The sequence below is a fragment of the Crocodylus siamensis genome, chromosome 6 (assembly GCF_052110815.1).
Source record: "Crocodylus siamensis isolate JL-2025a chromosome 6, ASM5211081v1, whole genome shotgun sequence".
Taxonomy (NCBI): Eukaryota; Metazoa; Chordata; order Crocodylia; family Crocodylidae; genus Crocodylus; species Crocodylus siamensis.
Genome location: NC_143400.1, coordinates 8,992,911 through 9,019,441, shown reverse-complemented (window position 1 = coordinate 9,019,441; position 26,531 = coordinate 8,992,911). Strand labels below are relative to the sequence as shown.

At 44.9% G+C, this 26,531-nt stretch overlaps 2 protein-coding genes across 2 annotated transcripts in view; both read right to left on the bottom strand.

Moving 5' to 3' along the window:
• Nucleotides 1-392: 392 nt before the first annotated feature.
• LOC149860902 (keratin, type II cytoskeletal 79-like) lies at nucleotides 393-8,273 on the bottom strand. Its single transcript, XM_090050698.1, has 9 exons — nucleotides 7,755-8,273; nucleotides 5,617-5,831; nucleotides 5,430-5,490; nucleotides 4,682-4,777; nucleotides 3,301-3,465; nucleotides 2,389-2,514; nucleotides 1,024-1,244; nucleotides 879-907; nucleotides 393-787 (listed from the first exon to the last, which is right to left on the bottom strand). The coding sequence occupies exons 1-9, from the start codon at nucleotides 8,271-8,273 to the stop codon at nucleotides 393-395; spliced, it is 1,827 nt and encodes a 608-aa protein (XP_089906824.1).
• A 5,083-nt stretch (nucleotides 8,274-13,356) lies between these two features.
• Nucleotides 13,357-26,531, bottom strand: part of LOC149860901 (keratin, type II cytoskeletal 4-like) — a 14,255-nt gene continuing 1,080 nt past the window's right edge. The window contains exons 2-11 of the mRNA XM_090053704.1: nucleotides 25,717-25,931; nucleotides 23,689-23,749; nucleotides 23,508-23,603; nucleotides 22,916-23,080; nucleotides 22,701-22,826; nucleotides 21,523-21,743; nucleotides 20,960-20,984; nucleotides 13,879-14,093; nucleotides 13,692-13,752; nucleotides 13,357-13,539 (exon numbers count right to left, since the gene is read on the bottom strand). Coding sequence (XP_089909830.1) covers nucleotides 13,357-13,539; nucleotides 13,692-13,752; nucleotides 13,879-14,093; nucleotides 20,960-20,984; nucleotides 21,523-21,743; nucleotides 22,701-22,826; nucleotides 22,916-23,080; nucleotides 23,508-23,603; nucleotides 23,689-23,749; nucleotides 25,717-25,931 — 1,368 coding nt within the window. The remainder of the gene's footprint in view (nucleotides 13,540-13,691; nucleotides 13,753-13,878; nucleotides 14,094-20,959; nucleotides 20,985-21,522; nucleotides 21,744-22,700; nucleotides 22,827-22,915; nucleotides 23,081-23,507; nucleotides 23,604-23,688; nucleotides 23,750-25,716; nucleotides 25,932-26,531) is intronic.

Genomic DNA, 26,531 nt, shown 5'->3' with positions numbered 1-26,531 from the left:
CCCTTTTCTGAAATTTTTCATAAGGCACTCCAGCATGAGCATATTAACATTTTTCATCCTAATGCTATGTGGTCCCTAATGTAACCAGTGCAGGAGAAAAACCAAAGGGAAATGGGTAGGAGTAGCAGGCAGGCAAGATTTGTTGAAGAGCCAAGACAGTGCCTCAAGACAGCTACAGACTCACTAAAATAAAGACATGGAAAGGCAGGACTTGTTTGAGACCTTTCGAGTCACTCTTCTCTGAGATGGACCTTCAGGAAAAGGTGCTTCCTGATCAACTAGCAGTTGACAAAGCAGTGTCTCCAGCATATCATTGCTGACAGTGACCAGTTTGGTAATTCATGTAGCTGTCAGAAGGCAGAGAAATAAATTTCCCTCTAGCAGCGGTGACCTTATCGGGGCATGGTTCCGCTTGACATGACATGCATAGCCGAGCTGGCTCTCATCCCTGCGTTGCAAGCCCCACCTCCCATGCCACCTAGCCCTCCAGGGCCAAAGTGTTCCACTCTATCGTGGACCACGTTCTCCATAGAGCCCATGCCTCCAGCACCCATGAAGACTGCTTCGCAGGGCACTGGTCCTCCCTTTCCAAAACCACCAACTGCAATTCTGGACCCGAATCTCCCTCCCATCCGGGTGATGCATTCGCCACTTCTGGAGCTGAATCCACCACCGCCAGCCATAGATCCCACGCCACCGCCAGAGCCGACTCCTCCCCTGGCAACTCCACCTCTGCCAACACCTACGGCAAAGCTGTCGCCGATGGTGCAGCCGCCGCTGACCACAGCTGAGGAGAAAACAGATGGTCAGTACCTCTAAGAGCAGCTTCTGAGCAATAAGGGGAACTGGAAATGACTGCTTGGAAAGACTTTACTTACATACGCATGCAGGATTCCCTGTGCATATCCTGTGAAGGAAAGAAAAGGATTAGTGCTGAAGACCTGATAAGACCTGGGGGATCACGGTCAAGCCTCTGTCCCCATCAAATACCAACAGGGCAGCTTCAAATGATGCATCACCTACCTGCTTTCTTCTCCCTCCAGTAGTGACCTGTATGTTGCAATCTCAATATCCAAGGCCAGCTTGACATTCATCAGCTCCTGGTAGTCCCGCAGCAAGCAGGCCAATTTATCCTTGGCCTGCTGCAATGCAGTCTGCAGGTTGACGTGCTTCTCCCGAGCATCTTTGAGGGTACAGTCCCCATGATGCTCAGCGTCACAAATGGCTGTTTGTAGGCATCCAATCTATGAACAAGAGGAACCACCCCCCAGGGAAGGGTTATGTAGCGGCTCTTTCATGAAGTCGGTCAAATACTGCATCCATGTTTCCTCCAAATAACTGTCTGACTTTTTAAATCAGATGCATTTGCAATCAGTAGACAGATGAGATCAGAGGGTCTCATGGGCAATGATGAGGTGGGGACTCAGAAGCTAAAGCTTCCAAGGTATGAATTTTTCCTGAACCCCTTTCCTTCAAGGTAAGTACTTCCTTCAGCTAAGTACATATTAGTCAATGGGTTAGATCCTTTATTCCACTGAAGTCAAATCCACTGAAGTGGATTTAATTCCACTGAAGTCAAAAGAGCCATAACAGATAATGACAGCTGATGCCCTGGTCCCCATGTCAGCTAAATTCACCAAAGGTTAAATTCACAGAAAATCAGGGTTGGAAGAGGCCTTAGGAGGTCACATCTAGTCCAACCCCCTGCTCCAAGCAGGACCAGCCCCAACAACATCATCCCAGCCAAGGCTTTGTCTACTCAGGCCTTTAAAACCTCCAAGAATGGAGACTCCACCACCGCTCTGGAAAGCCTGTTCCAGTGCTTTACTACCATCCTCATGAGAACTTTTTACCTAATATCCAACCTAAACCTCTCTCACTGCAACATGAGCCCATTGCTCCTTGTTCTGTCATCTGCCCCCACTGAGAACAGCCCAGCTCCGTCCTCTTTGCAACCCCCCTTCAAGGAGCTGAAGGCTGCTATTCAATCTCCCCCTTAGTCTTCTCTTTTTCAGCCTAAATAAGCCCAGGTTCCCTCCGTCTCTCCTCACAAGTCACGTGCCGCAGCTCCTGAACCATGTTCATTGCCCTCTGTGGGACTCTCTCCAGCTTGTCCACATCCTTCTGTAGTGGGGGACCCCAAACTAGAAATTCCTGAGCTTGTAACCGCTGCATTTTCAGGCTCAAACTCACAGCCTATCAGTTGCAGACTCTGCACACAAGACCCTGAACCACACTCCTGTACAGTGGCCCAGCCATAGGGAACCATCTGCCACTTCAATCCGACTTAAAATAGGACGGACCTGGCACCTCTCTGGTGCCTAGACAGCATGCTGATGGGAGGCTTTTACTGCAGGGCATACAGAAGAAAACCCCCATCTCTCCTACCTGCTTCTTCACACCATCAAGCTCAGCCTGCAGTTTCTGGATACCCCTCTTCAGCTCTGCGATCTCACATTGGCTGATCCTCAGGTCATTGCAGTATTTGCCCCTGTTGGTGTGAAGCTCTTCTAGCTAGAATCCCAAAACAAGGAGGTTTGTTAGAAATGGATATCATCCCTTTCCAGAGCTGGAGCAACAGGAGGAGGCAAGGCTTGATGGGGGCTCTTGTCTCTCCTGCGTCCTTTTGGGGGAACACAGTAGAGTTTTCTTTGTAGGGCTCTGTTTCTTTTTTTCTACCGAAGATCCCATGTTTGGGGTGTAAAAGGGTGTTGTGGGGCTACATCTTGTGGGAGAAGTGGAAGTAAATGACTTTCTTGAACCGTTTAGATAGACCTTTATTATATGTTTTCCAGCAATTGCTAGGGACAGGTTTGATGACCCATGTGGTTTCTTCTAGTCCTACAATCCTATGTATTGAGTTCCATAACTCGCTTGTTTGGTGGAAATAGATGTGTGTGATATCACTATAAAGAAGGCAGGGAATCCACCAATGAGCTACAAATTAGGCTATGTCTGTGAGCTCTTTGAGATTTTCTCCTTGTTCCATGTTCCTACAATGAAGTCCTGATTCATGGCTGGAGCTCTTAGGTACTACCCTAATAACCTTCCAGTACAATAACAGATGAGGCATATTATTTTATGGAAATACTCCATTTTGAGCTATGGACTGGATAGTACAGAGTAAATTGTTCTGCTTTCAAGTATGCCTTGCCATCTGTCACAGAATGGACATATTTTTTACCCTCTCTCCTGGCAGACAGGAAAGCAAATAGGGTCCGTGTCCCTGTTTTGGTGGAAGTATTTGCATATCAGGATGACAGCTCCATTTCCAGACAGTATGGCTGTGTGGTAACTCACCCTGGTTTGGTAGAAAGCCTCTGCTTCTGCTTTGCTCTTGTGAGCGATATCCTCATAGCAGCACTTAACGCTGTTGATGATGCTGTCCATGTCCAGGCCTCGATTGTTATCCATTTCCACAATGACAGAGGTGTCGCAGAGCTGGCAATCCATCTGAGCTTGCTCCTGCAGGATGCACAAGGTGTTAAACTACCATCCTCTCCTGGCTCTTCACACAAGCCGAATTAGGAGCCTGCTCTCCCAGCCCAGGGGAAAAGAGTTTTTTTGTGGGCACGTGAAAAATTTGGGAGGATGCAACTCCTTTCTCTCAAAACCCATAAGTAGGGTCTAAGTTACCCAGGATATTGGATTAGATCCAGGTACTATAGGGTACAAGGACAGCTGTGGCTCTATACTGTCAGGCCATTGCCTAGTTTCCTGCTGAAGGATAAAATATGGAGTTTTAACACTCCTGTTATGCAACACCACATATCATGCTATCCTGTTGTCTTTATTGGGTTGTTTTAAGCCTTTGGGATGGATTCTTCCATCTTATATTGTCATATCATTAAAGTCAATGGAAACAGGTTGTTAAATGGTTTGGTTGCTTGGTATTCTTGCTTTCACTTACCACGCATGGGCTATGCTCCTAAAGGACAAGGCCAACAGTGGTTCGGTAATGACTTATGAAAATGTTTTGCAGGGCGTCTCGATAAGCCTCCAAACATCTTGATCTTTCATCAGAAAACTGAAATCCTGAATATATTCAGCTTTCAGATATTTTGGGGAGTGGGAATAGCTGACACAATGAGTTTTAAGTGCCTGGTTTCCAGGATTTTGATGAAAAGTCAAACTTTTTTCATGCAAAAGTCAGTCCTAATTTTCATCCAGAACTGCGGAATAACAGCCTATTGGTCTCCATAATTGTTGGTAAAGTAATAATAATCATAATACTCTATTTCTAAATACATAAATGTCTTGTATAAGAAGAGACAGATGGGTTGAGGTGGCAAAATTGTCTCATGGCAGATCCAGAGATGAGAGTTGTGGCCTTGTGCAGAAAGCCACCCCCAGAAGATGCAGTATTATGTGACTACCTTGTCATTTGGCCTGGAGCGACAAAAGCAGCCAGACCTGGTGTGAAACACGTGGCTCCCATGTGTATCTCTGCCTATGGAAACCTATTGTTGGACCACGTTCGCCAAATGGACCACAGAAGTTGTGTGGACCTGTTGATTTTGACATGTATTCAGTGCTTCCTAGAACACTTAGAGAAATGAATAAAGAAAATACTTTGGCTTTCATTGGGTTTGATTGTCCTAGCCCTCTGGATGTGTTCAGAAAAGCAGTGGAGAGATACGCCCTTTGGATGTGTGTCTATAGACCTGGAAGGTATCCATACCTCAGCAAATACGCAGGTCAGGAAGTCCAGCTCCTGCCTCAAGAGTGCCACCTTAATCTCCAGCTCTTCCTTAGTCAGGTGGAGGCAATCCACATCCTGAAGAGAAGCCACAGAAATGGTGTTCATTGATGGAAAGGGGAAAACCAAGACCCTAGCAAAGCCCTGGGGCTTTTTGCAAGGGGCATCTCAAACCGCCAGCCTTCCTTTGGGGCATTTCTGGGGGAAACCGAAACACCCCGCAACAGGCTTCTGTGCGCCACCAGGGACATTAAAGGGAACATAAATGTGTTCCCAAACCAGTTACGCTGTCAGAGAGGCTGGACGGGATCTCAGTGTCAATGAGAATCAGGCCTTCTCCTCTCCTCGGGGTTTGCTATGTGTGTGGTTATATGGCAGCCACGTCCCAGTATCCGTTACGGCAGCCCGTGGGCTGCTCTGGCTTTACTAAATGGTGCGGTAGCGCTCTGTTCTGCCACCCCGTTGCTTTCCACCATCGTGCCCGCACGCCAGGGGCCTAAGAAGGACAGCTTGCACAGGAGCCGCCTACCCAGTGTTAGCGGCAGCAACGAGTTCACCTTCTCCAGGGGAATTCTGGGCTGGGAATTGAAGGCCAGAGCCTAGCCTTTCTCACCGGCCTTAATCGAACCTAACTGTTGAGCAAGATAAGGATCCTGCTCAGCGCTGGATTGAAAGGGAAAGGCAAAAAATATCACATTGTTTGGCCTTAAGCTTTTGCAGCCTGAATTACCTTCTTGAGCACCACAAACTCATTCTCTGCAGCTGTGCGCCTGTGGATTTGCTCTTCATACCTGTAGGGAGGACGGAGGAGGAGAGGGGGCTGAATCAACCGTATCTCCGCAAGTAGCCCAGAGAACAGGAAGCCTGATGCGAACAGGGTTTGCACTCTTCTTTCTCTTCTACTTCCACATACTTACTTGCACTTGAACTCCTCCACAAGGTGATTCGCTGCTTTCTCTTCGCAGACCAGTTTGTCCCTATCACATAGCAAACACTCCAGCTGCTTCTTCAGGTTGCAGATAAAGCTCTCATAAAGAGGCTCGAGGTTTCTCCTCGTCCCCGGGACGATGCACTGCTGCAAGAGGTCCCACTTGGTCGTCAGCACCTTGTTCTGCTGCTCAAGCAGTCGGACCTGAAACCAAATTGTGCAAGGATATTTTAACTCTGATAAACTCTCCCTCCAAGACTTGTTTTTCTTCTTTGTCAGAGAAGAGGTGTAGGTCTTTCCCAGCCCTCTTTCGTCTTGAAATGTCTATGGGATCATCATGGCACGCAACCCAAGGGAGTTAAACCTTGTGACCTAAGAGAGATAACTTAATATTTATTCACACAGGCTACAGCAGTGATTTGCAACCAGGAAGCCATGATGCAAGAGATAAGCAGATGAGTTTCTCCCTGCCTGACCGCTCTCCCAGCCCCTCTGCATGGAGGTAAGCACTGGAGTCAATAAATTAGTCTTTGAAATAGGATGCCACACAATTCCCATAAGGTTTGGTGGGGTGCCTTGAGTTTTATGGGGGGTGCTTTGAGTCTAAAAAAGTTGAGACCCCCCTAGTCTAGAAACTTAAGTCTTTGAAAAAGAACATTTGGAGGAAAATATTTTGGTAAGTTTTAAATAACTCTGCTTTTTAAAAAAAATCATGGACATTTAAGACCAGAGTAAAGCATTAGATGAACTAGCTGGACTTCCTGCATAACATAGACCAGAGAATTTTACCCTGTTACTCTTGTATTGAGCAATACCTGGTGTCGGATTAAAACATATAAGAAATCCAGGCTTATTTTAAAACATCAAAAGATGAGGTATCCACTATTTCCTTTTACAATGATTCATCATTCTCGCTTTTGAAAAGTGGGGCCTTACTGCTAACTTCCAGCTCACTTCCAGCTGTTTTGTTCTTGACACCCTTCTTGATTATAGAACACCTTTTAATATCTGATTTCTTCTCTATATTGTTATCCAGTCACCTCTTGATTTTCGGTTTTGGGAAGAATGGACTACTCCTTTCCAGCAACACATTTCTTAGTCATTCAAACAATGCTCAAAGAGGAAGAGAGAAAGGGAGTACGAGAGAAATTATCACTTGAATGGTCAATATTCCTAATGGTAAAAAATAAAAAGGGAGAAGAAATCTTAACCAGTTAGGCTTCTTTACCATACACCCTTATGTAAAAGAAAAAGGGGGGAAAATCTTTAAACTTATTTTCCTTATTTAGTTTACTTTAAAGAACCTAGTTTCAGCAAAAGCAATAAACAATTCATATTTTATTATTATTACTACTACTATTATTAATAAAACTATTACAAATAACAATAATAATAGCAATAATAGACAAATAACACCCGTGGTTCATTAAAACAACGGCATTACATTTAAGAGGCTGAGATCACACAAGCTGTTTCCTTTCAGCTACGAACCTTGAACTATGGATACTCCTGAGCTACAGCTCACATTATTTAACATCACAAAATTCGTCCTGCCATTATGAGGATTTTTGGTGCATACCTGTGCAGAAGGGAGCTAGATGGTTTATTGCTTGTGAAAATCAGATATTTCCGTTACTGGTATCCAAACTGTTTCCGTAAACCTTGATGACTCACTTCTAAGGTATCGGTTTCATGCAAGAACAGCCCGACTGAATTCGCTGATGGTGACCCTGGCTTAACTAAAAATTAGTAGTCTCCAAAAAGGTCTAAACCCAAAATGCCCTCTCCATACAGCAGAAAACTGTGTAATTCTAGTTAGAAATCATTAAAATTTGAGATACAAGGGATTCCTGGATATATATAGGTAGGAAAGGAATAGCAACTGATACTATCCCAGCGTACCACTGGCACCTAAACTACGAAGCGAAGGATTTCACCTCCGAACGCTGGGGAAGTCTAGATTCCAGACTCAAATGTAAAGCTCTGTTTCATCTCTCTTTCTCTTTTTAGTGCCACAAAGTAAAATATAGGAGTGTAAGCCAGGAAGGGACCTCTAGTCCTCAGAGTTCGTAGGCAATCCTTTAGCCAAGTAGTCTCTTGAATACACCAAGACTTGCATGGTCTTACCTTATCAATGAAGCAGGCAAACTTATTATTGAGGTTCTTTATCTGCTCCTTCTCATGCGTTCGCACTTGACATTCAGCTGGGTCGAGCCCCACAGCAAGTGGCTTTAGCAGCTCTGGGTGGATGTTGACACCTCGGATACCTTCACTTCTGCAGGGACCTCCAAACCCTGCAAATGCTCCTCTGTGACCTCCAAAGCCCCCGTGACTTCCAGCGCCAGCAAAACATACAGGATTGCCAAAACCCATATGGCCACCGTAGGCTGCACCACCACCATAGGCACCACAATGTCCAATGCCAAAGCCTCCATAGACCCCACTTGGGTAGCCCCTACTTGGGTAGGCTCCACCAAAAGATATTCTTGCGCTTCTGCCAAGGTCACAGACACTTCTGCTGCTGAAGCCACCGTACCCCCTTCCAGGGGACCAGCCAACGGAGGCTGAGCTGCCATTACCCCGGCCAAAGCCACACACAGCAGAAGAGGAAGAGAAGCCCCTAGAAGAGAAGCACTGTCGACTCATGGTGGCTCCTTGAAAGTGCAAATAAACTGATGCAAGTACAGCAGCAATGCAAGAGGAGCACAGGAAGTCAAGGAAAGAGGTTTCCTTTGATTTGAGGAAAGGGCTTTCTCCTTATATAGGTTCCAGGAGCTGCATGGGATGCAGAAATGTTTAATTTATCCATTGGGTTTGGTTTGCCTGGCAGCAACAACTGGCTTCCAATCTGCCAATCTCGAAAGCAAACATTTCTCTCCCTCTCCTAAAATAACGTGAAATTAAAATATCGCTTTGCTTGCAAGCTTCAGTTTCAGGACTTATATTTTACTTAATTAATCTACTTCCTCAGAGTATAATTATAGTTTTGCAAAATAATTCAAGAGGCTCTTCATGGCTTGTTTACAGCGGAGTTTCACCACAGCATTTGATAATTATATACAAGATCATCCTGCAGAATTACTCTTTAATGCTCCATTTTGGGACATCTCTCGGCTAGCTGGATTCTGCTGCTAGGCAGGAACAATGGTCAGCTCGTGGTAAGAGAAACGCATCTCTGTCAAAACCCAATAACACAGAATTTGGAAGTCATTCTTATGAACATCTAAGATGCCACATTTCACTGCGGGTCTCTCCGCTGTATTCAAAGCTGGGACCACAGCTGGTTTTCAGCCAGCCAGCTTGGGTACCAATAACAGCCACGAGAAGCCAAGGATGGCTGATTCCCTAAGTCTTTGCTCGGGTTTCCGAGCCTCTCCTCTGTTTTGTGCTGCTCTATTTACACTATTAGGAGTACACGTTTGCTCATAGAAAGCTAGCTTGGGTATATTTATTTAAACTGCAGCTACACCAAATAGCAGCGATCCCAAATTAGGACCTAGGAGTTCACGGCAAGTGGTCATCAGGTCGCTCCCTCGCCCCTTCTCCATTAAATATTTGATAGGGTCTGCATAGCGATCCATGAGAATTAGCGAGCCCAGCAGTGGCGGGTTGGTCCAGCAGGCTTGAGAAATGCTGCTTTTTAGCATGGAAGGCACAACGCAGAAGACTTATGAAAAATTCTTGGGCACCTACTTCAAAGCATGTGTAGCTAATTAGTGTGTATGGGTGACAGTTGTCAGGGGATAATTGTGGTTTTTCTTTGCTCATATCTGGGTGTGATTTGACTGGCATCCACTTACAATTCTCGGACCGAAAATTTTGGCGTATCAGTAAACAAGGACGCGATGAAATGCTGGAAACATATTGAGAAACTGCAGCTAGCATCTCCCCCCTTATTCTTGTCCCGCATCTGTTTGATGTTACTGTTGCAATGCCTTTAATGAGGAGATTAATACCTGCTTAATTACAATAGTTAAAAGGATTTTGAATGGGGCTGGAAATATGGATTGGCTGTAGCTAAGAGAAAGTAGAAAGATAAAGAACAGGCTCACAACATCTGCAGTTCCTCATATTGAACAGAAAGGTGGGGGGTTTTTTCTATTCTTCACTCTAAGGTCAATCCACGGTGCGAAGTTACCTTCAAAAGTATTGAGTGCAGCTCTAATTAAGGTAATTCTCAAGTAGCCAAAGTCCTTGTCAGTGCTTGGAAAGTCTAACACCTTTATTTGAATTTGGGCAAAATCTCGGTAGAGGACCTCTGGGTGTAATACTGGACTGGGAATGGGATATGGAAACTGTACTTCCCCTGTTTGGTATTGAAAACACCCTCTGGCTTCTCATTCGCAAAAGTTTTGCATGATGCTCTCGGTTTCAGTTTGCAAGAATAAAAGCATTGCTCTCTTTAAAGTATTGACCCTGCCTTCAGTGAGCTGGGATCTCATTTACACATATCCTTTCCTCCCCAGGTAATATTGCCAGCATTTTTCATGGTGAGTGCAAGGTGCCAACGCTGTGCTTCAACATTTGATTTTTTTCCCCTTCCCAGGTCCCCAAGTAACTTGAGTGTTGCTACTTACACTGCACATTATTGAGAAGAAGGTGAAAGCGGTGCTTGTGGGGGGGCGTTTCTTAACTGCTGGGGTCTCATAAAATCCATTTCGAAGCCATGCAGTTTAACAGGCCTTGACTCTGTTTATAATTCATAGATTCATAGTTTGTAAGGAGCGGGAAGGGATCTTGGAAGATCATCGGGCCCAGCCCCCTGCACAAGCATAATATTGACTTCCTTGAGGTTACTGCAAAGTGATTTTAATAGTTGCTTTTTTTCTGCCATGCACTGAACTAGAATCGTTCAGACACCAAGATTTTCTTCAGCGTGCTTGCTGACTTGCCCTCTTTGCCTTGTCTGTGATGAAAGACAGGATATCAAGGATCTTTCTTTCACTAAGTGGGAAGCAACCATCAAGCTTTACAGCTGGCCTTTATTCAGCCAAGTATATGAGCACACTTCATATCTCCCCATCCTAAGTGAGCAAAAGAAGCACATACTTATTAACTTCAAGTGTGCGTTGTGCTCATCTCTGCAACCAGCTCTATAGTCAAATTCTACCCCAGCAACCATTTATTGTGACCCTGGATTCCCATAATACCCTGCAGTGGGAAGGGAGACTATGGTATACCATGGGAGATATGGCCAAGCCATTGGATCTCAGTAGGAGCTGGGAACTCTAGAGGCTTTGGAAATCTTGCCGGACTTAGTAGCTTTCCAGCATGAGGCATAACTATTATGGCCTCAAATTGGAAATCCTATGAAAGGCTTAGTTAAAAACAAGACTGGTAACAAAGCATCCCCTACGCACACAGTTTATTAGTGGCAACACAGAAAGTTGGGTGCTCTTGACAATCAGCACAATGATGTTGCAATTTTGTCTGTATAAAGATCACCTCCGATGGCATTATAGTGAGACTCAATAGGAATGAGATGCGAAGCCGACACTTTCACAGTCGTCTGTACAGTCACAAAGGGCTTTAGAAACAAGGTACTGGATGCTCGAAGGGGTTTAGGTACTCAGCTTCAATTGATTTCCCATTGAGTGACTGCAGTCCTTTGCAACTTTCAGGGACTGGGCCTAGATTCCAGGTGCCAGGAGGGGAGAAAAATGCTTGTCATATTCTCATCTAGGACAATAGATGTCTTTCTTCCCTTCCTGAAGCATTTTAGAAAGTGCAATAAGAGGAGGGAGTTTCCTAAAAAAGAGAAATTTAGCTATAAAATTGCCAGGGCAAAAAGAAAAACTCAGGAAGTGAGATAAGCCACACTTACCAGGCCTGTCCAGCCCTGCTTCAATAGCAAAGACATTGCCTAATCTTGGCTACAGTGTCAGACAAATACAAAGGCATTGTGGACCAAAAGAAATAAAACCTTCAGTAAGCCTGTGTTGAGAAAAACACAGAGGGACTTTCAAGCTGAACTGCCATGAGACACGTCTGATATCCTAATTTCATAGTTTCATAGTTGATAGGGTCAGAAGGGACCTGAGCAGATCATCATGCTGATGCTAACAGAGGGAGAACGTATGTTGTGTCCTTCCAGAAACATCAACTTACGTTGTCCCGATCCTGACGGTGCCACCTAGAAATCGATGGTCGCATCTACCTTCAGCACTACCTACAGCATGAGCACCAAGCATTACCTACAGCCAGTACACATCTACCTACAGCGCTACCGACAGCCAGTACCTATCCCTCAATGCTACACAGCTCCTTTCAACTGCAAAGGTGGGCCCTCCAGTTATGACTCTACATAAAACTCCAGCACTGTATCCTCCACTTAAAGAGCTTCCTAAGCATTTGGTGCCCCATCTTCCAGCTCTGAGATTGACTACTCTTCTGTAACCTCCATTACTGGAACAAGCGGAGAGCAGTCTATACTTCCAGGGAGGTATGGGCAACCTATGGTGGAACTGGAGATGAATCTATAGTCTACACTTTCTGGGATGGCTACCCTTGTAGGGAAGACTTCGGGACTTCTTCATTTGAATGTCTCTTGTAGGAAGCCATATCCTCCATCCCTAGACCTGTTTCTTGCATATAAAGGGTGGGATGCAAATCCCGTTCCAATTCCAAATGCTGAATCACAGTCGCCAGCAGAGTAGCAGTTGGGGGCCACGGCTGTAAGAAAACACAGGGCCAGTAATTCAAGTGGAAACCTAGAATTTCTGCAGAACAAGGTAAAACCATCCCAGCTGTAAATCCTGGATTTACCTACATTCATGGCGTTCCCTGGACATATCCTGTTGGAGATATAAAAGAATGAATTATCCCACAAAGCATCTATGATTGGAAGCACTGACATTTAATGAGACCGCATGTCTTTGGGAAATAATCTCATTGACAAACTCCACATCTAGGAAGCCTGAAAAGGATCCAGATGAATCTGGTAAGTGCAGCCCATTGAACTTCAGTACGAGTGGAGTATGCAACTCCCTTATGTTTGAGTGAGAAACCCAATATATATTCTTGGAGTTTGGTTCTGCATATGGAAATGTTACACATGCTGTTTCTTCTGATTATGACATTAATTCTATCCCCACTGAATATTCAATGAGCTGTTGAGAATAGGCATGACACACCCAAAGATAATAACTTCTTTTCTTCTCCCTCCAGCAGTGTCTTGTATGTGGCAATCTCAATGTCTAGGGGTGACCTTGATATTCAGTAGTTCCTGGTAATCCCAACACCATGCATGCCAGCTCATCTTTGACTTCCTCGAGGGCATTCTTCAATTCGAGAAGCATGTCCTAGGCATATCTAAGGACACAGTCCCCTTGTTGCTTAGCATCACAGCTTGCTCTTTGTAGACAGGCAGCCTCAAAGGGAAGCTGGAATTAGCTCCTTTCCAAGGCAACGGGATGATTTTCCCCATTTCAGTTCCAGATTAAGTCTACAAAGCTTCTGAAGCTTTTAATTTTCTCCTTCTAATTTGAATCCATATGTTCAGGATAAAGTTAAACCATTGCCAGAAAGATGGCTAAGAGGTTTGGCATGATTTGCCTGTTGTTTTATGCAACCTATGGATGTTCCCACAAGTTTAAATAAATATGTTCCCCAACCAGTTATGCTGTCAGAGAGGCTGGACGGGATCTCAGTGTCAATGAGAATCAGGCCTTCTCCTCTCCTCGGGGTTCGCTATGTGTGTGGTTATATGGCAGCCACATCCCAGTATCCGTTACGGCAGCCCGTGGGCTGCTCTGGCTTTACTAAATGGTGCGGTAGCGCTCTGTTCTGCCACCCCGTTGCTTTCCACCATCGTGCCCGCATGCCAGGGTCCTGAGAAGGACAGCTTGCACAGGAGCCGCCTACCCAGTGTTAGCGGCAGCAACGAGTTCACCTTCTCCAGGGGAATTCTGGGCTGGGAATTGAAGGCCAGAGCCTAGCCTTTCTCACCGGCCTTAATCGAACCTAACTGTTGAGCAAGATAAGGATCCTGCTCAGCGCTGGATTGAAAGGGAAAGGCAAAAAATATCACATTGTTTGGCCTTAAGCTTTTGCAGCCTGAATTACCTTCTTGAGCACCACAAACTCATTCTCTGCAGCTGTGCGCCTGTGGATTTGCTCTTCATACCTGTAGGGAGGATGGAGGAGGAGAGGGGGCTGAATCAACCGTATCTCCGCAAGTAGCCCAGAGAACAGGAAGCCTGATGCGAACAGGGTTTGCACTCTTCTTTCTCTTCTACTTCCACATACTTACTTGCACTTGAACTCCTCCACAAGGTGATTCGCTGCTTTCTCTTCGCAGACCAGTTTGTCCCTATCACATAGCAAACACTCCAGCTGCTTCTTCAGGTTGCAGATAAAGCTCTCATAAAGAGGCTCGAGGTTTCTCCTCGTCCCCGGGACGATGCACTGCTGCAAGAGGTCCCACTTGGTCGTCAGCACCTTGTTCTGCTGCTCAAGCAGTCGGACCTGAAACCAAATTGTGCAACAGTATTTTAACTCTGATAAACTCTCCCTCCAAGACTTGTCTTTCTTGCTTTGTCAGAGAAGAGGTGTAGGTCTTTCCCAGCCCTCTTTCGTCTTGAAATGTCTATGGGATCATCATGACACGCAACCCAAGGGAGTTAAACCTTGTGACCTAAGACAGATAACTTAATATTTATTCTCACAGTCACACATTCACAGAAGTTTAAGGCTGGGAGGGACCCAGTGAGATCATCAGGTCCAGCCCCCCCTGCTCTGGGCAGGAAAGATTGATGGGGTCAAATAACCCCAGCAAGGTGGGCGTCCAGTCTAGAGCAGTGATTCTCAACCAGGGTACCACGACAGAGGAGAGAAGCAGATAAGATTCCCCGTTCTTGGTTGCCCTCCCACCCCCATTGCCCAGCCCCTCTGCAAGGAGGCAAGCATTGGAATCAATACATTCATTTTTTAAATACACACACGCACACGCACATATTTCACATTTGTACATATGTGCATATATATCTGTATGTGTGTGTATACCATATTCGGTGTTTTTATGCAATTTGTCAGTGTTCTCACAAATGTAATGCTATCTACTGTCCAAGGGGGGGAAAACTGTATATCATAGACTTAAAGGCATCATTCTCAAAAACAAAACTCATTTGTTAGAAAATCAGAGCCCCAAGATCTTTCTTACCTGCTTGTCCACATTGTCAGCCTCACCCAGTAGCTTCTGCTGGATCAGCGGGCCAGCTCTGCCATCTCATGCATGCCACCCTTCAGACTACTGCAGAAACTGCCCCTTTTCTTTTAAAGCTCCTGAAACTGTTATCCAGAAACAGGGTTTTCTGTATGTTACCTGCATATGATATTTAAACTCATACCACTCGTACCTTTCCCCCTAAATGTCAGCCTTTCAAATTTGGAGAGCATCCTAGGCAGAGAAGCTGATTTTCTTTGGGAGAGTAAAAGTGCGAAGACGCCTGCCAACATGCCTCTCAGCAAGCAAGCAGGCAGGAAGGGGGGGATCCTGTATTCGTGTTTTCACAGCCACTGAGCTTGCTGGCTGAGAGCAAAGCTGGAGCCACTTTGCATCACAGCTTCTCCATGAAAAGTCAGCTCTAGGCCACAACTCCAAAGCACATGTCTTATTTGGAGGTGTGTGGTATGCAAGATAATATGGTAAGACAGCAGACTCCTGTCATTCAGTACTTACCTTGTTCTTGTACAAAGGTTTGCCTTCTACATTGCCCCTCCTAGCAATGTCCTGATACCACCGTTTGATGCTCGCCACATCCAGGTCCCAGGGGTTGTCCATTTTCACAGGGATGGAGGTGTTTTTTCACATGAGCTGATGAGAAAATCTGTAGTTTTCTGCTTCTGACTGCTGCAGTATGAGATGCCACACAAAAACCAGGAGCCCAGGACAACTAACTCTGGCTGCTTGTTCAACAGAGCTTGACCCAAGGGCCATTGATATGAAAATCTCAAAGATTTCAGTTGACTTTCATTCAAATCCTTGATATGTGGAATATGAATTGTATTCTTCTCAATAAAGAATAGATCTGGAGAATGTCACTTAGCTCCAGCTGATTAAATTATTGTGACCCACTCAACAGGACACTTCTTGCTTAATCAAATCAAATACAAATCAAAGAGATTTTGCAATTTAGATTCAGTGGTTGAAGTAGGAAGGGGAATTTGGGGCAGCTGCCCCGGGTGCTGACTTGGGGGTGGGGAAAAGGGGGCAGAAATAACTGGCTGCTGCTGCACCACCAAGACCACGGCAGCACCAGCAATGACAAGCAGAAGTCATGACTGCCTCAAACATGACAACAGCTCTGGTCACCTGGCCATGTCTTTAGGGTGCTGATTAGGTTATGAATATGAATTGGCAATGAACCTATGAGCGTCAGGAAAGCCAACATGTTTAGAGCATGGATGGTAACCTAAATCAGGAGTTTTTTCAAAGACAAGATGGTTTCACTGGATTTTTTTATTTCAAACATTTGCGGGTGGGGAGGGGTGGGGGAAGCCCACAACATTTTCAAAATAAAAATATCTATTTTTCTGGTCTGAAAAAACTTTAACAAAAAAAAAAGAATGAAAAAGAATAAGATATGTTTAGTAAAGCATTCAAAGAATTAAACCAGTCAAAACTGAAACAAATTACATTGAAATTATTGGAACAAAACATTTCACCTGCCCGAAATGGATTTGATTGATTGATTCATTGGACTATCAATTCCCCTCACCCCCCAAAATTGAGGTGTTGATTTGCGGTCCCAGTATGAGATGGGGAAATGTTTTGCTAAATTAAAACTTTTTCTATGACAGGATGCCTTTATTCTGTCTGTCCCATTAAGCTACTGAAACCTGGTAATGTTTTTCCAGTCGTTTAAATCTTCTGATACGAAGTTAATGACTAATTTGAAATAGCCTTCTCGAGTTTCATGCTTTTCTTTGGGTGCATCTAAACAAGATGCTTTGCTGCTCATTAGACTAATCTAATGTGCAGTAAAGCATCACCGTCACACATGTGCACCAATTACTGCAGAGTATATTAGCTTAACATGCTGTTTTCTAGTACTTGTAGATACCGATACTGGAAAAACAGTGCACTAACTAATGCACCATACTGCACGTGTAGACACTGACTGGGAGCAAATTGCTCCCCGTCAGCCTAGGCAGAAAGGGGCCATAAGCAGTGGGGAGACCTGGTACAACTCAGCAAGATGCTGCCTGCCAGCCACATGGAGATAAGGACCTGTCCTGATCTCCACATGCCTGGGAGAGCTTCCCCGGCTACCAGGCAGCTGCCTTCCAGCCACATGGAGATTGGCATGAGTCCCAATCTCCACATGGCTTGAAGGCAATTACCCATCCAATTGGAACAGCTCTGTCCCCGTCCCCCCACTTCCTCCAGCCTGGGGTCAGCCGGATCTCCTCCTGGCTGACACGGAGCTGTCACCAATCTGGGACAGCTCCTCCCGACCCGCTAGAGCTCAGGGCTAAGCCCACATGCCCCCTTCCAGCCCGGTGCCAGCACCTGGGGGAGCCTGAAGCTCCTCCTGGCTGCTGCAGGGCAGGCAGAGCAGGGCAATGACCCTAGACTGGGCTGCTCCTACCAGGCTCAACCTGCAATGGGGGTGCAGGTGTCGACATGCTCCAAGGAGACCATGAATTTTCTGGGCAGAAAATTCAGGTGCATTAATTGCACATGTAGATGCTCCCTTATTGTATCAAACGTTAACTACAGAACTCATCAAGAACTATATAGATAGATATATCAGTCTATCTATCTATATCTGTATGTATATAGATATATATCTAGATATATACAGATGTATATACACACACATATATATATATTTATATATACACACATATATATATATACACAAACACACACAGAGATATAGATATATAGTTCCTGATGAGTGTTGTGGTTCTTTAACATTTGCTACAATAAGGGAGCGTCTACATGTGCAATTAATGCACCTGAATTTTCTGCCAAAAAAGGTGTAGTATAAGTGAGTGCCTTACAACGTGCAACATATACATCCTAGTGCTGCCGCTGTAAGATAGAAGGGTGCCAATAATCCCTGCTCAGCTCACTGGTTGTACTGGATCCCATTCTGAGATAAATAACTCTCTCCCTGCCTCATGGATATGAGGCCCAGAAGCCTGAAAATCAGGTGGTGCGTCATCTAATTTTGTTGTTTGCCCGTGGCTTCTGTTGGATCTAGAACCATAGGCATGGGAGGGGCTGCAAGGATCATCGAGTTCGAATCCCCTGCATGAATGCATACTATTCCAGACAATGTTTATTCCAGCCTCTGGATCTGGAGTGACTTGTCCAGGTCACACAAGATGCCTGGTAGGTAAGGAATCCAAGCTAGGTCTCCAGAGCCATCACTTAGCACCTACCCACCGCAGTGTCCTGCCTATCAAAATGTATTTATGAGGGTACTATAATGGTTGTATTAATTTGGGATTCAATGTGTACTTAAAGCAGGAATATCTGCCTCATGAATACATAATATGGAACACACTTAACTTGTGCATGCGAGTCCACCCTGCCTATTGGCTGGAGTAGGTTTTTGCCTTATTGTGGCAAGGAGTTGAATATACGATGTGTTATGTAGTTCCTCATCTGCTGGAGGGAGAAGCAAGTCCTTTGTGATGATAGAGTCAGGGTTGTGGGCAACACGCAGGAACGGCTGCTACTGTATGGGTCAGAGATTTTATAACTTATGCCTTTGCTCTTTATTTGTGCTTGAATAGCATACCTGGATCACCGAAGAGGCTTGCAAGGAAATTCAAACACGCAAACTTGATTTCCTCGCCTGCATTTAAGAGGGGGGGTTGCTTTTATAATCCTAAAGGTGCTCTGGCCCGCCGATCTCCACTCAAAGCCTGACACTTTCTATACTCTGACCTGTTGTATTCTTCATGGTTGGTTATTATCCACAAGGCCACACCAGGTCTTTGCCTGTGAACTCTACTGCAGCCCTATATGTTTTACTTTTTGACCACAGAAATATGCAAAGAGTTTTCTTCCAAGCCTTATACACCTCCATTCACCTATTATCTTGCTGTTCTGAACTGTCTTTGTCCACCAGATGTTCCAAAATCCCAGGGATCCAGCCCAGCTAAGCATATTCGGGTTTATTTTCAAACAAACTATTATCAGGAAATACTTAACTCAGGTAAAGTGTGTCCAGGGTGCTTGGATATTGTAGTGGTGATATTGTAGTATCAAAGAAAAGCAATAATTAACTTTGGACAGTTCTGAAATTTGTCTTCTGTGGCCGCGTCCACATGAGAAGCTTACTGTTCAGTAGTTTGTTACTACTACATAGTATTGTCACAGGGCACGGACCGTGATACAATGCTACCGCACAGTAGTAATGAGTTACCGCACAGGTGGCAGCTCATTACTTCTAGTCATTTAGTACTTGGTTATGCTAAATAACAACTGCATAGTCGGCGTCTCGTGTAGACGCAGCCCGTATTATCTAAAGAAGGTTGTAACCTGAGTCTGCATCTTGCTCATTCAAATCAATATATACTTTAGCACTGTGTAAAATCCTGCTCCTAAGTATATGGCCTCAGCAAGGGTTATTACCAGTCAATCTGGTAACATCAAAGCGTGTTGGTGATTAAAAAATCAGGGGCAAAACATGAATTCACTGAGTTTATTGATGATTCAGTGGGAAGATGACAGGTCGCAACAATTAGTAAAGGCGAAGTGTGTGCAAATCCAATAGGATGGACAATTCAGTGATATTTTGCACCAATAAGTCACAGTGGCTTTGATTGCCTTCATTAGTGCTCAGCACATCTGAAAATGGTGCTCATGGAGAATTCAGGCTTTCCTGTGCAGCAGAGGATAATAAGAGTGGCATGTATTCATCTGCAAGTGATATTCAGTGCATGGGGTTAAAGTGCTAACCAAACATGCTTGGAAAATTGACATTTCTTTGATTAACATTTGGAGCAGCGTTTTGGGAAACACAACCAAACAGCTCTAGAATCTAGGGTTGCCTTTGCAATGCCCTCTGGGGAAAATTAAATCACTGCTTCTCTTCTGGAAACTCTTTGGAAAGGGACGTAGAAAAAAAATACCGTATTTTCACCCAGACAACATGCAATTCTTTTTCTCCCACCAAATTGGAAATCAGTGTATGCACATATGCAGGGACATACAGTAAGATCAGCCTTTGCTGGGTGAAAGTGAAGTCTGCATGCACTCCCCAGGGAGCAGATGACTGAGCAGGCTTGGCTCCCTAGCTATTGCTGTTTAGTTACTTACTGCAAGGAAGGATATTTTTTCTTTATCCTGCCTTTCAAAAACAAGGTGGGCATGTCAACACAATGCCCCATGGTGATGTTGTTACTGCACCATGCTTTAGGACTTCCTTTTGGAAGTCCTAAAGCAAGGCACAGTAAGCACTTGTACTGGGCCACATGCACAGTGCATGGTTATTTTTAGCAGCTACTTTGCCGTAGCAGTGCGCTATAACGGGGGGAGCACGCTGCTACAACGAAGTAGCTGCTGGTCACGTGTAGACACCTGTGGACACCACATCACCATAGTGTATCACTACAACAATGTAGCATCACATGTAGGTGTGCCTGGTGTGTATCATATTCTAGGGTGGATTGTATGTGTGAAAATATGGTACATTTCCTTGTGATTTATAGAGCTGTCAGTCTTAAGAAACCCAGAGGGCAAACAAGACCATTAACAGGCCACGGGAACGTGGCTGAGTAGCATACAGGATGCCTAAAAGGCTGCTACAGCTTCACGACCCCAGTGTCGCATCCTCCAACTCCAGGGCAAGCTTCACCAACAATTGGAGAGCTCCCTAAATGTCTCACAATGCATCCTCCCAGACCCAAGTTGACCGCGCTTCCAGGCTGGCATACTGCAGTGTGAGAAGTAACTCCCTCCTTTTTGGAGACAGGTCCACCCTTGGGGCAACAAGCTACACCTCCAGAAAAACCTGGGCCACCTGCAGTGCTGGCCACTGTCCTGGATTGGTAACCCCAGCTTTGAGAGCTAAATCCACCACTTTGGGAGCTGAGCCCTGCAGACGGAAAGCAGTCTACACCTTCCTGGACATGCGGCCTCACCACAGAGCTCGCTCTTCTTCTGGGCTGGACCCCTGTGCTCCTGGAGCTCAATCCCCTCCTAGGGCCTCCGATTCCAGCGGTGGGCTCAAAATGTTCAGCTATTTCACGGGAGCTGGTGACCACAGCTATGAGGAAACAGTCAGTGGTTGGAGCAAAAGGATGGGACTTTCACAGGAATAGTCATCCCTGGAATATCCCAACCGCAAAGCCTCAGTTTACTTACCTACACTCACAGGGGTGACTGAACAGATCCTGGTTGGGAAAGAAAACAGAGAGAATCACATTATCCCATTGACTGATGTTGCATCCAGGAGCTGGAAGTTCATTGTGGTATCACTTCAGCTCATCAGCCCACCTGCTCCATCCCTTTCAGTCTCCTTTACCTGTATTGTGTGAAGTCTGATTGCAGCTCATTAGAATGGAGGCTGGTTTTTTTGCTAGTGACATAATGGACGTTGGCAACAAATCCAATGGAAATTACATTGTGGCCAGCCCCAAAGAGAAGGGGTGAGGGACAAGGGCAAGACCAGTACCTTAGACATTGCATTGGCATGGGATTTGTTACAGAAAACAGGCTCAGGGTGACCCTAGGCAATGGACCATGCCAGGCGTGTTGAGGGGCAAAATGACAAGCTCCACATTTTTAGAGCACCATAGTTTCCTGAACTGACATATCACAATATTCTTCCTTCTGCTTCCCCACTGTACTAAACTGTCTCCCCATCAATTTATCTGAGGGACCATTCAAAACCAGCATGATGTACCAAACATACAAGTATTATGTCCTCACCTGCTTTCTTCTCCCTCCAGCAATGTCTTATACATTGCAATCTCAATATCCAGGGCCAGCTTGACATTCAGCAGCTCCTGGTAATCCCGCAGCATGCTTGCCAGTTCATCCTTGGCCTTCTGCAGGGCATTCTGCAACTCCACATGTTTAGCCCAGCCATCTTGCAGGGTGAAGTCCCCACGCTGCTCAGCATCACGAATGTCTGTCTGTAGGCAGCCAATCTGTCAAGGAAGAAAATGGAACATGTTCCTGAAATGTGTAGGTGTCTTCACTCCACTACTGAGCATTGTACCAGTGGATCGGCTTCCCAAGGCTCAGTGCCAAATTTGGAAGCAAATCTAGTGTCTCGGAAGCCTTGTCCCTTCATTTGTGTTACTCCAAGTGACTTTCAAAATGTGCTACACATGGATCATAAAGTCAACCTACTTGCAGGATGAACAACCTTACTTACTAGTTTGGCACAAGTTTAACATTTATTTTAGTGGCTTTGAAGACTAGATACTGTTCAGTTCCCCAATATGCTACAGCACATCTAAGGCACTTTGAGTCTGAGCCTTGCTTTGGATTCATGTTGGAGGCCATCCTAAGTCAACCCAACCACAAGTGTGCATCTTGTCATCAGCTGGGAAGCCAAAAGGAGCTGATCTGACACAAACTGATGGGCAACTGCTATGAAAATTGGTGTCCCTGACTACTCTAGCCCAATTAGCCACCTAGGCCAAGGTACAACTCTGACTTGCTGGCACATTCCTAAATTCTATATACTAACTTCTGTGATCTTAAAAAGATATTTATTTTAAAGAGAACCACCAGATGCTTCATCACATCAGTGAAGGAATCAAGGGAAAAATTGCATCCAAGGGAAGGAAGTGCAATCTCTGAGCAAGGCCAGAACTGGGAATGAAAAGGCTCATTACAATACTAGTGATCTTCCAACTGTTTAGAGTTAGAATTTCCTTTCCAAAATTTCAAAGCTTTTCATTCTCCTACTTTAGGGAAAGGACCCCACTTTCCTTTACTCTCAAGCCCCATCCTGAATTTTGTAAAATCCTATCTTTCCTATGCTCGAGAAGCTCCTTCCAATTCCACTTAGCAGCTGTCTCAAATCAGTCTTGGTTCTTGACACAGGCACCGCAGCAGCTTTTATTGGAAAACCAAGAGTCTTTGATCTCTCCTACCTGCTTCTTCACATTGTCAAGCTCACATTGCAGCTTCTGAATCAGTTGGGTCAGCTGTGCAATCTCCCTCTTGTTGCTCTCCAGATCATCACAGAATCTGCACCTTTTGTCCTGAAGTTCCTGAAACTGGTGCCCAGAAGTAAGCCAGTAGTTAGTTCAACCCATGTCATCCATACAATGGTCTATATATCAGAGCCATGCTATTTATTACCCACCCTGGTTTGGTACAGAGTGTCCACTTCTTCTTTGCTCCTCTGAGCTATTTCTTTGTAGCAGCATTCAACATTCTTGATGATGTTCTCCATGTCCAGGTCTCGGCGGTTGTCCATTTTCACCATGATGGAGGTGTCACAGAGCTGGCAATCCATCTGAGCTCGCTCCTGCAGGTCACATACTGGCTTAGGTCCCTCCAGATGCCCTGGCCTATATTCTCAGTGGTTTACTCAAGGACCAAGCCACTTACCTCACTAGCAGAACCTGTTTTAGGAGTGAACAACCATATGGGCCTGGAGCCCTATTCCAGGAAGGCCACATTAGGCTAAATTAATGCTAGTCATTCCATGCATGGGTACTAGGACAGGGAGGCCCATAACTTAGCCTCTCCCAGGAGCAGTCTAATAGTGGTTCTGTCCAGTGGGCAAGTTCTGATTTTGCAACTGAAATCCAACATAAAGGGCTTTGCTTTCCAGAAATACAGAACCCTTCTGGAAGAACTGGAGTCAGATCACCTAAATAAGTACGGTGGATCCAATGCTGCTCAGTTTGGAGATGAGGAGAGGGGTAAGATGGAACAGGATGGACTCTTACCTCTGTAAACACACGGTTCAGCAATTCCAGATGACTTTTCAACAAATTCACCTTCACCTCCTGCTCCTCCTTATTCGAAAAGGCATAGTCCACATCCTGAAAAAGAGGTCAGATGCATTCCAACATTATTGCTATCTGAACAGAAGATGATGATGCAGGCAAACCTCCTAAAATTTCTCACCTTCTTGACCAACACAAACCCATGTTCTGCAGTCATCCGCCTATTAATTACCTCTTCATATCTGTTGGACAAGGGAGAGACAGTCATTAGAGCTTGTTTTGTTAGTCTAGGCAAAATAATCAGTACTATGAAACACATGGATAATATTTTTCTCCTTTAACTCACAGTGAAAAAATCTGGTCATTTCACCATCACAAATGCCATGTACATCAATACGTGACACCACTTACCAAATGGATTTGACAGTGAATCAGTTCCCATTCCTTCATGTTAGCCAGCAGTTGCAATGAATACAGAGCCAAAAAATAGCCCCATGATTCAATAACATGAACTTTGCAGGCATATGTGAAAGTGAATATGATTGAGAAATGCTTCCAGATAAAAACTGCAGTAACAGAGGTAGAAGGTTAAAAATGCATACAGAAGACATGTGAGCAAGGAAAGAGAGGGAAATGCTTTAGCAGACATAACCTCAGACATGCATCCTAAACTAAATGAAGATACACAGGGACCACAGTTTCATAGTTTCATAGTAGCTAGGGTCAGGAGGGACCTGAACAGATCATCTAGCCTGACCCCCTGCCACAGGCAGGAATGAATGCTGGGTTCACAAGACCCCAGGCAGGTGATTGTCCAATGTCCTCCTGAATTTGCCCAAGGTAGGGGTGAGGACCACTTCCCTGGGAAGTTGGTTCCAGATTTTGGCCACCCTAACTGTAAAATATTGCCTTCTGAGCTCTACCATAAACCTATTCTCCATCAGCTTATTACCATTGTCCCTTGTCAACAGTGGCCAACATCAAACTAAATTGTGCACGTGATGTCTCGAAAGGGCTTGCTTCCAAAACAAGGGTGGCACCCATTCTACATCTTAGCTATAATCTTCTTTCAAAGTTAACACCCACATGTCCTTTGAATTAATTTTCTAAGAGCTACTCAGGGGAAAAAAAAATCTTACCTGTATTAGCCTCCTTTAACTTACTAATGACTTTTTCCTGTTCTTTAGTCTGTGTTGTGAACATGCTCTGAACTTCCTCTGTGGTCTATTTTTGTTCCCTGTACAGTTCTTCAGTGAGTTTATCTGACTGGCTATTAAACCCCCGGTCTAATGAATGACAGGCTTGTCAAGTGAACTTGACTGAAGATCTGTTGAAGATACTTAGGAAGTTTTCTCCCTAAACTGAGATGGCATTGATCATATTGCTATATAACCCACAGAAAGAACTGCAATGATTACTGGTAATTATTCACCTGATCTCTCATTTTTCAGTATAATGATGCAAAGTTTGGAGGGAACTCTGAGGAGAATGAAAAAAGCATGAAAGGTCCCATGGGTTTGTGTCACAAAACTGCAGTAACAGTAACAGTAACTCTTTGGCTGGATCCAGAGGTGCAGAGGCAAACCTTTGTGCAGTGCCACAAACCACACATGTTGCACGTTAAACTGTGTGTGGCACTGCTAATTAGCAGTGCTGGGGCAAAATTGGCTACCAGGATAGCACAAAAAATCCCTGGAAAAAACGTGGCCCTTGTCACCCCAGGTGGTGCTGGGGAGAAAAGGGCTTTACCTATCTGCTGTTGATCTCCCCTGATGAGTACTGATAAAGAATTAGAAGTGTTCACATGAACCACAGTGATAAGATAGAACTTGACTCTGGGCAAAAATAAATCCTCTTGACTAATTCTCATCATTTCAGTCCAGCTGGACAGATGCTTTAGCAAGCACTAAGGCGTAGGCGATGCATAGGGAGGATTGGGGGGGGGGGCACGTGCTCCCTCTGAGACTGGCTGCTACCAAAGCCACTGCTGGCTTCTGCGGGTGGTCACTGCTCACCACCCCCCTCACACTCCCGACTTCCTGCTGCTGATACCGGTGCTTGTGGTTGTGGGTGGTCCCTGCTCACCACCATGGTGCCCCCTCTTTCCCCCCGGGATCTCAGGCGGCACCAGTCATTCATGCGCTGAAATAATAAAGCTCAAGGAGTGGAGCAAGGAGAAAAGAAAAACAACGAATAGATCACAACCTACTTGCACCTAAACTCATCAACAAGCTTCTTTGCCACACAGTCTTTGTTGGATAGCTGCTCCCTTTCACCCAGCAAACACTCCAGCTGCTTCTTCAGCTTCCAGATGTAATTCTCAAAGTACGCCTCAAGACTTTTCCTGGTGGCTGGCATTGTGTGCTGCCGCAAGAGATTCCATTTGGTCTCCAGCGCCTTGTTCTGCTGCTCCAGATATTGCACCTGTCAGCCACAATTCAACACATCTTCAAATGCTCTAGAGTTCCTACCAAAGAACTGACTCAACTAAACCAATACCCTGGTTAAGCTGCCCTGTGTGACTCAGGAAGCTGAGAATGCATTAGCTATTTGTGAAGATGGGTTGGATATTTGGCACTTTCAAGTCCAAAGAAAGCAAGAAGATATCAAGAGTTGCATGATAGTTTATAATAATAAATATTTATTCAAATATATTTTAAGTTCATATAGTTTCTATTCCATTCCCTTTCATATGTACATCATGGCATAATAATGAAAGACCGGTTAATGAAATTGTTGGTGTTAAACATACAGTATCAAAAACCAACACAATGAATTATATTATCAAACCATAATAATGTAGCCCTTATCTCAGGTCTTCTAAGTACTGTGCACTAAGTATCACAATCTTTTAATACCAAGTCATGAATGCCCACTGAGAGGGTAAATACTGAGCATCCATGAAATCAGAAATAAAGGGTAATCTCACTGTTTTTATGGTCATTAAAAGTGGCACTTTTATTATTAATTCACATTTAAGAGCAGGCATAGGACTATCAGTTCTGTTCCTTTCAATAACCTACA